The sequence below is a fragment of the Silurus aristotelis genome, assembly GCF_946808225.1.
Source record: "Silurus aristotelis genome assembly, chromosome: 12".
NCBI lineage: Eukaryota > Metazoa > Chordata > Actinopteri > Siluriformes > Siluridae > Silurus > Silurus aristotelis.
In genome coordinates this window covers 10,162,312-10,175,076 of record NC_139585.1, presented here as the reverse complement: position 1 = coordinate 10,175,076, position 12,765 = coordinate 10,162,312, and the positions used below count along the sequence as shown (strand labels likewise).

At 36.7% G+C, this 12,765-nt stretch overlaps 1 protein-coding gene across 1 annotated transcript in view; it reads left to right on the top strand.

Moving 5' to 3' along the window:
* prkcea (protein kinase C, epsilon a) overlaps positions 1 to 12,765 on the top strand; it is a 55,326-nt gene that overhangs the window by 11,713 nt on the left and 30,848 nt on the right. The window contains exon 2 of the mRNA XM_083556493.1: positions 6,166 to 6,229. Coding sequence (XP_083412619.1) covers positions 6,166 to 6,229 — 64 coding nt within the window. The remainder of the gene's footprint in view (positions 1 to 6,165; positions 6,230 to 12,765) is intronic.

Here is a 12,765-nt window from a genome sequence, read left to right as displayed (position 1 = left end):
TCATTCTTAGAAAGTGTTCACAAAATAATCTGTGTTACACAAGCATTTGGGCACTGGGCAAAATATCAGAGAACCATGTTATGTAATGATGTTCATATATTTTACACCATGTGTCAGTTTTGCACTCTGCGGTTGTACTCTTACCCTTAAGTTTTAAAAGAAGCAGGAAACACTATAAGAAACTGTATAAATGTTCTGCAAACTTTTGTTGCAAAATTGTACAAAATATCAGAGGAGTGATCATGGCAGGATGCTTATTCAAATTGTAAATAAAAAAATTTAGTAAGTAAAATAGTTTTTTAACCCTTGTAACATTTTACACCAGTATCAGTCTGAACAGATATTGCTAAAATTGTCACTCAAATAAAAGTTTGTGGCTGTTTTTAACAACGTCACAAGGATACAGAACCTATTGCTTTGTTAGTCAGCATGGGAGAAAACATCAAAATGAAATTAATTTGAAGTTCAATTAAAGTTAAATGAATTATGATAAATACTCGAAAGGATAACAACTGACATTTAAACAAACATAAGAGACACTAGAGAAATTAATTTTATATATTTTGAAGTGTAAGTGTGTGTGTGTGTGTGTGTGTGTGTGTGTGTGTGTGTGTGTGTGTGTGTGTGTGTGTGTGTGTGTGTGAGTTATTTATTCTTTTGGACTTGTGTGTAGGTATTTGTGCAGTAGTGAGGAGAGCTAAAGTGTAACAGAGATGGGAGGAAAGCACAAGTTGAGCAATTTGTGTATTTCCCAGAACTCATGCAAGCAAGCAGGTGACAAATTAAAGGAAAAAAACAACAGCATTGTTCAGTAAGGTTTTGGGCTTTCATGAGCCGCTGAAACAGCTTTAATGCATCTTGGCTTTGGTTATACACAAATGTATATTTTTTATTTAAAATGATATTTATTTCCTTTGTCAGTTGACTGTCTCTTTCACATACACACACACGCATAAACCACACACACACACACACTTGTTTGTGCCAGGGATAAGAGTAAGCAGAGGGTGTTACATAAGAGGATCTACTGCTGTCCCCAACTTATCCTTTGCTTTATCCCTGCACCATATCTTTTTTGCGCGCGCGCACACACACACACACACACACACACACACACACACACACACACACACACACACACACACACACACACACACACACATATATATCCTTGCTTCTTGCTTCATCTCTCTTTATCCTTTAACTGTCCTTTAAATGCATTTATATACATGCACAAATGGACATGCTTATACATTTTCTTCCTCTCTACTCTATGTGTGCGCATAAGATTGTGTTTGTGTGTATATGCCTGTGTGTAATGTGAGCCGGTGCTAAGCAACGCAGCTCTGCATTATTTAGCTGGCACAAATCAGCTGATTGACAGGTCTGTCACTGCGCTGCTTGCTCAGTGTTGACGGTTTGCTTCTTGAACCCTGGTTTGTTGTAGGAGTGGGACTTTTGTTGTGCCGTATTTTGGCCATGTTATAAAGACTAAAATATAATACAATGACAACACAAATTGGTAAAAATGACCTCTCCGATTTTGTTAGTCATGAGGTAGAGAATGCTTAATATTCATTTTCATTGATTTCATTTTTAATAATTTTATATTTGTACAGCCCTTAGAATAAAAAATTCCCATTTATCTCAGTATCTCTGATTAGCAAGCGAGTGGTTCTCTGCTGGGTGGCACTGGATAGTGAGACTATAAATTATTACAATATACAGGAGTAGACTGAATTAACACTCTGTGCAGGCCACTTAAGTTCTTCTACTTTAACCTTGGTCTTGATCTTAGTAACAGTAATGCTACAGCATACAAATACATTCTATACAGTTGTGTGCTTCTACCTTTGTGGCAGTGTATGTGTTTGTATATAATTACATCATACATTATAATTACTCTACACATAGGATATCTTTTTCTTTTAAGTAACATCAGTGCAGAAAATTACACCATTTTTTAATACTCAATCAATATGACTGTCCCCTTTTGCTCTCTGGACCTTTCTGAACTATCCTGATTCTCTACCTCTGCGTTGCGTTCTACTCAATTGGAAATCACTTGCTTGCAATGGTTCACATGGACAGCTTAAATATACATAAAAAATAAAAACTTTCTTTCGGCTTCTCCCGTTAGGGGTCGCCACAGCGGATCATCCTCATGTTTGATTTGGCACATGTTTTTACACTGGATGCCCTTCCTAATGCAACCCTGCCCATTTATCCGGGCTTGGGACCGGCACTAGGAGTGGCTGAAGTTGGTTCCCTGACCGGTGATCGAACCCGGGCTGCAGCGGCAGGAGCGCCGCATCCTAACCACTAGACCACCAGGGACCAAAGATGCATTAAAAAAAATACTGTTAAATAAATAAATCTTTCTTCCTCAATCAGCTCAGGGTTTTTTTTTTCCATGCTTTTGTCACCACTGCTTTGCACATTAGGGATAAACTTAAAAGCTGTTTTATGAAGTTTTTGCATTCTTACTCTATTCATTTCTGTAAAGCTGATTTCCATTGTTGAAAGCACTACACAAGTAAAACAGAACTGAATTGAATAGAGATTAAAGTAAATATATTTATGCAACTTTTACAATTAGTCCATGTGCTGATACAAAAACAACAATTTATCCCATTTATTGACTCTGTGCAAGCTGGTTTTAGCTTCAGCTTCTTTTATTAGCTGGTTATAGCAGAAAGCAATATTGTAGTAAATATTTGGCACAAAAAGAATGTATTAGGAATAATTTGATTATAAATTGTATTATCCAAGTTTGTTTTCACATACAAGGAGGGTCCTTCTGAGTGTAGATAAATTAAGCATTATAATAATGATTGCAGTACTTGTATAGCACGGACCTATTCTAATTATCTATTGATTTACTAAAGTTATGTGATAACACATCAGTCCAGTTCACTTTTGAAAACACAAGACCCTCAGAATAACGTGTCATTTTTTTAAATATTTTTGATCATTAGAGTGAAATCCTGATACAATGAGAGAGGATTTCAAAATATAATTGTTATAAATATAGAAAATGAGTGCAGTGAAAAAGCATTAATGCTACAATTACCATGTATGAACTGTGCTGGATCAGGTAGTCCATTATATCATATACAGTATCTAGTGCTATTAAAGTTTTTGTAGGTTCGGTTCTATTATAACATTAAAATGACCATACTGCATTTAATTTATTAAGATAACTGTACCAGAGTCATATACATCATATGCTTCATACTTCTTTTATTTGGGGTTGTAGTAAACAAAAAAAGTGTTTTATATTTCATGTTTAAAACAACCTGAGATAAATTGACCTAACCATGTAATAGTATTAAGGAAACAATAAAATGGTCAGAAACACTAAAATGTAGATTAGCATTTTAGTTACCAGCTTTGTGAGAGAGTCCAGTTCTCTGCCACAGACTTCGTTACTTTTAGTAATGGAAGCCAGATTTCTGGTGACTTGAGGCTTTGTGTGTGTGTTGTTCAGGGTGAGTAGTTGAAGCGTTGTTTGGCCTGGCTGGGAGCGCATTCTGGGTGTGTGAAGTGAAGCGAGGCCATCGCCAGGGCATCACACTGCTGCCTGCACTCTGTTTGTGTACGTGTTTGTGTGTGTGTGTGTGTGTGTGTGTACAAGTTGTGCTTTGAGCACAGTCTACAGTCCTCTAGCACTTTATGATGAGAGTGACTTTGGAAAATAGGACACAGCATGCACTTATTCATGTACACATACACACACACACACACACACACCCACACACACACACACACACCCACATGGAGCCAGAGAATCTCGACTGTGTCTTGCCAACATTGTTTAGCTGCAAAGCGTTTACCCCACTTATACAGACAGTATCATCAGAGAAAATTGCACACGTGGGACAAGTGAGCACGTACACTCACATAAACACACACACGCACACATACGCACATGCACACACACAGAAGCTTTTCCTTCCTCTGCTATATTTAGTGGTCGTTGAACCTTAGAGACAGCCTCACTCGAAGAGACAGCAATTCAATGGAATCTGATTACATCATCGGAAGGGGGAGGGGCTTGTATGACAGACTGACAGACATGCCATCACCTCCTTTGCGCTCTAGATGACATCATCAGCTATTCATTCAATTTGTTTTTCAGCTTATTTAACTGTGACATTTCCAAAAAGACATTTCTCTCTATGAAGCAAGGAGACTACTTACAGGCATACTGCATGCTGTATAGATGTTTGATGTCAATTGTAATTAAAGCATGGACATTTATTTAGATATTTCATATAGAATCATTTAGAATTCACATATAGGTGCAGTTGTTGATGGGCAGAGAAATGCGATGTGATATGTAATTAATGAAATATGCTGACACAATAAATGAGACATGATAATTTTTTTTCAATCTGAGGCTTTTATTAAACAGCACTAAAGAACTCATGGCAAGGAACTGTATCCATGAAAGCAGGAAGAGAGGAGGCTGGAGGTTGTGGGGTAAAATAGGCATATAGGTTGTATGTTACATCACAGAGCATCCCTTATACTCACGTTTGTTATAAGCCAACCAAATAAAGCAAAAAGTGCCAGTAATATAAACCTTTGCTAATTTTATAAGGCAGTATTATAATACAATTATCTTGATTTGGCTAACACCTACAGGTGCATCTCAATAAATTAGAATCATCATCATTAAAAAGTTTATTTATTTTAGTTGATTAAAGTGTGACACCACAAGTCTCCAATATTATACTTTTTCACAATATTCAAATTTTCTGAGATACTAAATTCAGTTTTTTCATTAGCTATAAGCCATAATAATTAAAATTAAAAGAAATAAAAAAAACCCTTTCTTTTTGGCTTCTCCCATTAGGGGTCGCCACAGCGGATTATCCGTATTCGTGATCCGCATGTTCAATTTGGCACGTTTTTACGCTGGATGCCCTTCCTAACGCAACCCTCCACATTTATCCGGGCTTGGGACCGGCACTAAGAGTGCACTGGCTTGTGTAATCCTAATGGCTGGGGTTGGTTCCCTGAGCGGGAATCAAACCTGGGCCACGGTGGTGAGAGCCCCGAATCCTTACCACTAGACCACCAGGGAACCTAATCAAAATTAAAAGAAATAAACACCGGAAATATATATTAGCGTGTGTGATGAATCTATATAATATGCGATTTTCACTTTTTGTATTGAATTACTCAATAAATGTTTAATTATATTCTAATTTATTGAGATGCACCTGTATGTAGTTAGCAATTTTTAAAATCTATATTTTATTTTAATAAAATTACATTATAGCCTTATTTTATTGCTAGAAGAAAAAATGGACAATTGAAAAGTGAAACTTTGGTGATTATCCTTATTCTACAACTGTAATTGTACTGAGTAGTATATATTCTTTCATTCGCAGTTTTTATTTAAACCTTCCAAGTATCCTGATTCAGCCATCTTCTTGACAACCCCATCCTCCTCCGACTATTGGACATGCCACAGCCGTCACTCTTTCCATCCCCCTCATCTCACACTCTTGTTCTTTGACTGTCTCACTCTGGATAATGAGATTAAGCAGTGGTTTTCTGTCAGTGTGAAGCTTCTACCTCACATGGCTCAGCTGCCCCATGCTGTGATGATGGCAGGGTGGGCGTCGTGGTAGTGCAAATGATCTGAAGTGCATTTATAAAACATCGGCATTCTCTATGCTTAATGTTTGTAGTTCAGCATGTTCATAACTAAGAGAAACAGCTATATGGGAAATTGTAAAAAAATGCAACAGTATGGCAGCATAGTGCGCTAAGAAAATCCGGCGTACTTATCTTGTTATGCTATACTAAAATAGAACTGCAAAAATACAAGTGCAAAAATAAGGAGAAGAAGGGAAGTCATCAGTGTAGTATATTTGGTAAATATATCAGATAAAGCATGCCTGTTATAAACCATTATTGAGAATGTACTGCAAATAAGTATACAACATATTTTATATTTTATATTTTAACTATGCTTATAGGTGTAAAGCACAGAGACTGATGAGATGCATGGTATTATGAAATGGGTTGTGAATAGTGCATTGATGTCACAGTGATTGTATAATTTCTGAATCAATTAATAAGAGTGAAATGTGAGTGAAATAGAGTGCAAATCCTTTAATCTCTGATCCGTGTGTGTTTTATCCTTAGATTGACCTGGAGCCTGAGGGTAAAGTCTATGTCATCATCGACTTGTCAGGATCTTCCAGTGAAGGTAAAATGATAATAAATACAGACATTAAAATTTAAGATGTTTTCCGACTAAAAAACTTTTGAAATGCAGGAAGATAATCAATGTGTCTGTGCTTTATCTGAACTGCTTCTGATCTGAAGAAGGTTCTGTTTTGTTTTACAATGGTCTTCTGCTTTTTTGATACATATACGCTATAACAATAAGTTTGGCACTTCCTGTGCTAGCTTGACAACAACATTGTGTGTGTGTGTTTGTGTGTGTGTGTGTGTGTGTGTGTGTGTGTGTGTGTGTGTGTGTGTGTGTGTGTGTGTGTGTGTGTGTGTGTGTGTGTGTGTGTGTGTGTGTGTTTGTATGTGTGTGTGTGTCTGTGTATGTTGGAGAAAGTGTTGGATAAAGTGGCAGCTATCTGCAGGGAAATCCCACTCTTTAAAACTCTGAAAGTGTGTGTGGGTGCCGGAAATGCGAGGATCATAGCGTCTGAGCAACCTGAAAAGCTCCCACGCAATATTGCAGCTCTCGACTGCAGGCTGGCACACTGAAGCTTCCTGTGCACTGGAGCAAATCTAATGAACCACCACATATCCGTTTCAGGATATAAAATGCACACATTTCAGCTCATCTTGGCTTTCTACAGGAACTTCATATATTCTCTCACAATATCAAAAAGTTCATCCATGGACAGCCTTTACTTTCAGAATGTTAAAAGATTTATTTAATTTAGTTTTTTACTGAGGAGCTGTTTGTTGCACAAATGAAGATATGTATATAAACTGGGTTTGACATCAAGCAGTTTTCCCTCCAGACTGAAACACTGAAATTTCTCTATCGGCCAGAATAATATCTTTATTTATTCTGATCTTTGCCTATACCTTCATATTTTTTGTGGGGCCAGCAATCTAATGAACAATCAGCTGTCCAGCTGTATATTCAAAGTAGCTAACACAAAGTAGTACACAGTAAATGCTGCATTTATATTGTACTTAGATTTTTTTAGTTTTAAAAGTGCCTCAAAAATAAATTTATATTCAGTCCTGCATTTTACTCATTGTAGCATAGGTAATGTGGCAGTCACAGGGGATTACATTTTTGAAAATCACAATGCATGTCTACAATTTTATAGTGCCATACATATTAACATAACCTGTAATATAACAGTATGTTTATAAATCACATAAAATCACAAAGTCAGGCAATATCATAATCAAAACATTCAATGTTGCAGGATCTGTTTTGTTTTAATAATTAGTAGTAATGTTTTCCTTCCATTTTTATATAGTGTGTACTTATTTTTAGACACTTCAACATGCAGCTGGGCTAAGATCTATTCACTATAAAGGTCACCACAAAGTTAAGGAAATGTGTATGTTTTTACATAACTGATAGGAACACTTTGGACCACAAACAATTGAGAATATTTCTTAGAAACAGAAATATTAGGAACATTCAAACATAAATTTCTTCTGACAGTTCTAATGTAGATAAAGCTTTAAGCATACTGGGCTGGTTTACCAACATCCTGAGATAATATCTTCCTGAATTCCAGAGGATGCTGCCAGGATTAGCAGACAAACACACACACACACACACCAAAAACAAACACACAGATGGATGATTAGTGTGTAAAACGATAATGGTGTTGGTGTGTGGTTGACACTGTAATCACAAGCCCCTGCTGCGTGGTGTTGGTAACTAATTTCAGTTTAATTCTAGCTTGTCTGTGTCTCACTGCAAACAGCTGTTTTGTGCTAATGTGTGGGCATGGCTCAGCACCGTGTGTACAGTGCCTGGTCACTTTGCATAGGCTGTTAATGAAAGTGCAGCATCATTTATGCTTCATTGGATTGGTCTCTTTTTGCACAGGCCTGCACTAAGCCCTGGTCATGATCTCTGCTCTGTTCCAGGAAGCCCGCCGCAGTGTGTGACCCTGTTCGTTCGCATGCTCATTGATTTCTGGTTGATTTGCTTCATCCACCCAGAGGCAAGTGCTTTGCCTGGCTGGGGTGATATTACATGGGCTACAAAATGAGTGACAACGAATAGACCAGTAGATGTACTTCCATAAACACACAAATAGCATGTTAACAATAAAACTTTCAACATATTAGTAGACCTTCACCTGTTTTGGCTTTGCATTAATGAAATTTACAGCCTTCAAATGCAACATATTTATATAGTTTCCCTGTAATTTTCCAGTAGTTTTGGTGCATCTGTTTCCACAGGATTTCAATTGTGGCTTGTCTTCACAAGTAATCTCATCATAATTAATGATAATTCTATTCGAATCTGAGACATTCAAACTGACCATCATTCAGACATTATACCATGACAATAGTCATGTGATGTGTACCATATCCCAATAAAATTAAAAAATTTTTCTGAAAGTAACCTTTAGTTTGAGTATATTAATTTAAGTGTTAAAGTATTTTATACAAATATACAAACTTCTGCAAGCCAAATAAGCCACTCGTTTCCAAAATAAAATCTTTATGACTATATTCCTTCTGTTGTTGTTTGTTGACTTTGTTACTCCTGCTTGTCATGACTGAACTAAAGTTTGCAACCAGCTACCTTAAATGTGTCAGAGCACTGTAAGATAAATAGCCATCAAGATACCATCCTAATCATTTTCAAAGAATTGAAATCTACTTTCCGATTAGTTAGGTCTATAGAAGCCGACATTAAAATATTCAATATACATATCCCAAATACACAATATCCAATTTCTTTCCGTAATGATGACCCTAACATGACCTTGTACTTCCATGGCAACGAAAGCGAGCAGTATCCTGTTGGACTTTTCTGTTTCCATAGACAGGCCAATCGATGACACACACTTACACACAAGAGAAACTCTCCAACGCTGTGGGGGAAAGCTGAGCTATTTTCAGTGATGCTTGAGGCTATGCAGTTCTGAATAGCTTGTGCTGCAGCTCCCCACAATCCCTGCACCATTACCCATAATCCCACCTGCTTGGCCCTGCTCTGCTCAACAGTAGTTCATGATGGGAGAAAAAAAAATGTATGTTGCTGACTGTACAAGCCCTGTGTCAGAAAGACAGCCTCCATGTAATTATTAGATTTGGAGTGAGTCCCACTTGGAGCAGCATCATCTTCCTCTGTACTGCCAAAAAACCCTTCGCAGGAAAAACTAAATTTCATACACAGAAGGCTAAAATAGAGATGGTGCGTCCTGTATGTTGCTTCCTCACGGCATAAACTGAAGTTAATAAAAATTGATTCACTTCATCAAATCATCTGGGCTTTCTGAATTAGTCTATTTTTGATCATCACTGATGACATCAGAGAGATATTTATGCTGTCTGTTCTTCTGTCAGGGTGCTAAAACAAGCATATCAAGCCTGTGTTTAATTTTATACTGAAACTTGTGAGTTACACATACAGCTATACTGTGGGATGTAAAGTGTGACGTGAGAAGAGTTGGTCATACAGTACGTGTTCATGTTGTTTTTATATTTAGAAAAGAATCACCCACCAGCCACTAACTAAAGCAATGAGCAGGATTTAATTTATTTAATAACACTGACTAGAGAACTTGGGTGCACTGGTGGTGTGTTTAATTCTTAAATATTTATCTGTGCGTGCGTGTGTGTGTCTGCATGCATGCATATATATATATATATATATATATATATATATATATATGTATATATATATGTATATATGTATGTTCACGGACAGAAAAGTTTCTGCCGTATTCATTATATTTGCCGAACAGGGTTTAGATGTCTCAAAATAGCAAATGAGACTAAGCTATGGATTATCGTATGTACTTAGCTGGAATCCCAGGGATGTTACTTGTACGTGTGCCGTCAACCATCAATTGCGAACCTTTGTGTTTATTATTTTTTAAGAGATCATTTTGCCTATCTTGCTTGACCACCCTCAACCTGCATACACAGTCCAAATTCCAATATTGAGAAACGAACCTAATAATTTTGAGACATATTGCACACAACTATTTTCAAGTTAACACCTGAACACCTACCAAATTTGCTTGCTTTCCAGATGCAAATATAATTCCCGTAATTATTGTTCTTTTCTTTAAGATTTTATATTTCATGTTTTATATTTCATTTGTAAAGATTATTAACACTCCTAAAGAATATTGAAATATTTCTGTATTGTTATTTTTTTTAATTTATTTAACGTTTCAGTCTTTCTTAGAAATCTGATTATGCTCTTGACCATATGCTGTTCCCCTGGATTGTGATTATGAAGTTGCACGCGTAAAATAAATTATTTTGCAACGGCTATTTATTCTCAGTGTGTAAGTGTAAAAATATAAAGGTGGTGAATGATTTGTCTTGAAACATGTTAAATGTGGAAGAGGAAGAGAATTAGCTGTTTGTTTTTTTTAATTTGAAGAGACTTTATATATACACTGTACATAAAGTAGTCATGTCACTTAGGCCTTTTTTTTTGGCATTCAAACCATATACAGTATAGTGAAAACAACATTTCCCTCAGGAACAAGGTGCCACAGAAGAGAACATAACCACACAAAAGTAACTAGGACTAGTATTAAAACACTACTTAGGACACTACATAAAGTACATCAGATATTATTCCCCCCAAAATTCTATTTTCTTTATTTAGTATTTGTTGCTTCGGTATCGGGTACAATAATATGTATTTATTAACGATGACAGCTGCACAATACATACAATCCTACAGATAAAGGTTTAAAAACTTAAGTTAATGTTTACATCAAACATTAGAATAGGAGAAAAGGCTACTAGGAGGACTGTTTTGAGTATTTCAGAAAATCTCCCGGGATTTTACACATAGTCTGGGGTTACTCAGAATTGTGTAAAAAACAAGAAACATGCAGTTGCTTTAAACGCCTTGGTGATAAGAAAGGTCAGAGGAAATGTCCCGATAGGTTAAAGCTGCAAAGAAAAATAGAGTAACTCTGATAATCACTCTTTACAACCGTGGTGTCCAGAAAAGCATCTCAGCATGCACAAAACATCAAACCATAAAGTGGATGGGCTAGAACAGCTAAAGGTCAACAAGATGTTTCCTTCTGCAGTCCCTGTGAACACCAGAAGTTATTTGTTTTACACTCTATCCTTTCAAGACTATTGTGTGTGAAAACTCATAGGAGACCAACAGTTTAACTCAAGTTCTCAACCTGTATCTGTATGATTTTTTGCATTTTACTTCTGCCGAAGAAGTGCATGTGTTCCAATTAAAGTGGACATTTTCTTACATATGTACTTAATTTAAAGATGAAATACCAAGCCATTACTTTAACAAAAACCTGCCCAGTTTCTGTTCTCACTTTCCTCATTATACATTCTGTGCCCACCAATGTCCCCTTTTTATCCTCACCTCAACTTTGTCTGAGGCTTAATTCATTCCTAATGTGTGCAACCCATCACCAATTACCATGCAAACACATGCAGCTCTGGAGAGAATGGTGAAGTGAGAGATCTATTTTTAGACACTTGTGTTTTCTCTCTCTCTCTCTCTCTCTCTCTCTCTCTCTCTCTCTCTCTCTCTCTCTCTCTCTCTCTCTTTCTCTCTCTCTCTCTCTCTCTCTCTCTCTCTCTCAGTGATTTGTTTTAAGCCTGAGCCTTTCCCATCATTCTCTTCTCTCCATCCCTTCTCTCTGCTTAGATCTTTACCGCTATCTCCGTCATGTTTGAATCGATCGGTTCATGAGTGTGTTCAGGGTCTTTTCCACTCTCTCCTTGTGTTTGTACAGCAGGGCAGCCCTAGCGCTCCGATCGTTTAGATTGCAGAGGTTGTCATGGAAACCAGGCTGTAAGCTTACAGGTTTCCAGGGATGGAAAAAAAAGGCGAGAACAAGGTCTGGAGAGGCAAAGAGAGAAAGAGGCCAAGAGATGAGAGACCTGCTTGTAAAATAGATTGGTCTGAAGTCCTCATCTGTTCAAAATCTGTTCTCAGAATGCCTTTAGCACCTCAATATATTGCTATGGTGCACTTTTTGTGTATTCATGGAAGTTGTAGTTTTTTTAGAATGTAGTATTTCTACAGATTAGAGCATTTTGCTCTGCTCTAATATGTTGAAAGAGAGCAGGCAAGAGATATTTGCCAGATGGCTTGTTAGATAACATCTCTTCTAGACACAGCATGTCCATCATTTCCCTGTTTTTATCTTTAGCTAGTGTGTTTTTGAGAGAAAGAGATAGATAGAGATTGAAGAATAAATCTCTGTTCCCTTGTCAGTCTGCTTTTTGTCATGTCAGTCTAAATCTAAGGAAGACAAATGAGATGAGCTCTCACCAAACATTACAAAAGAACAGTTCAGCAAAATATCACATTTACACTAATCTCTTTTTACCCCAAATATGTGGTGAATTCAGTAAACAATTAATATTATACAATTGTTTTCAACAAATCCCTTCTGAAAATATTAACCCCCAACTCAATTTATATAGCACTTTTAATAATAGACTTTTAATAATTTACATCCTTGTCGAATACATATTTGGGGATTTGAGAATAGATATATAAGGTGAGACAGACTTTCATTGTGTGTTAACTGATTTAAAGTTAACATGCAAAAC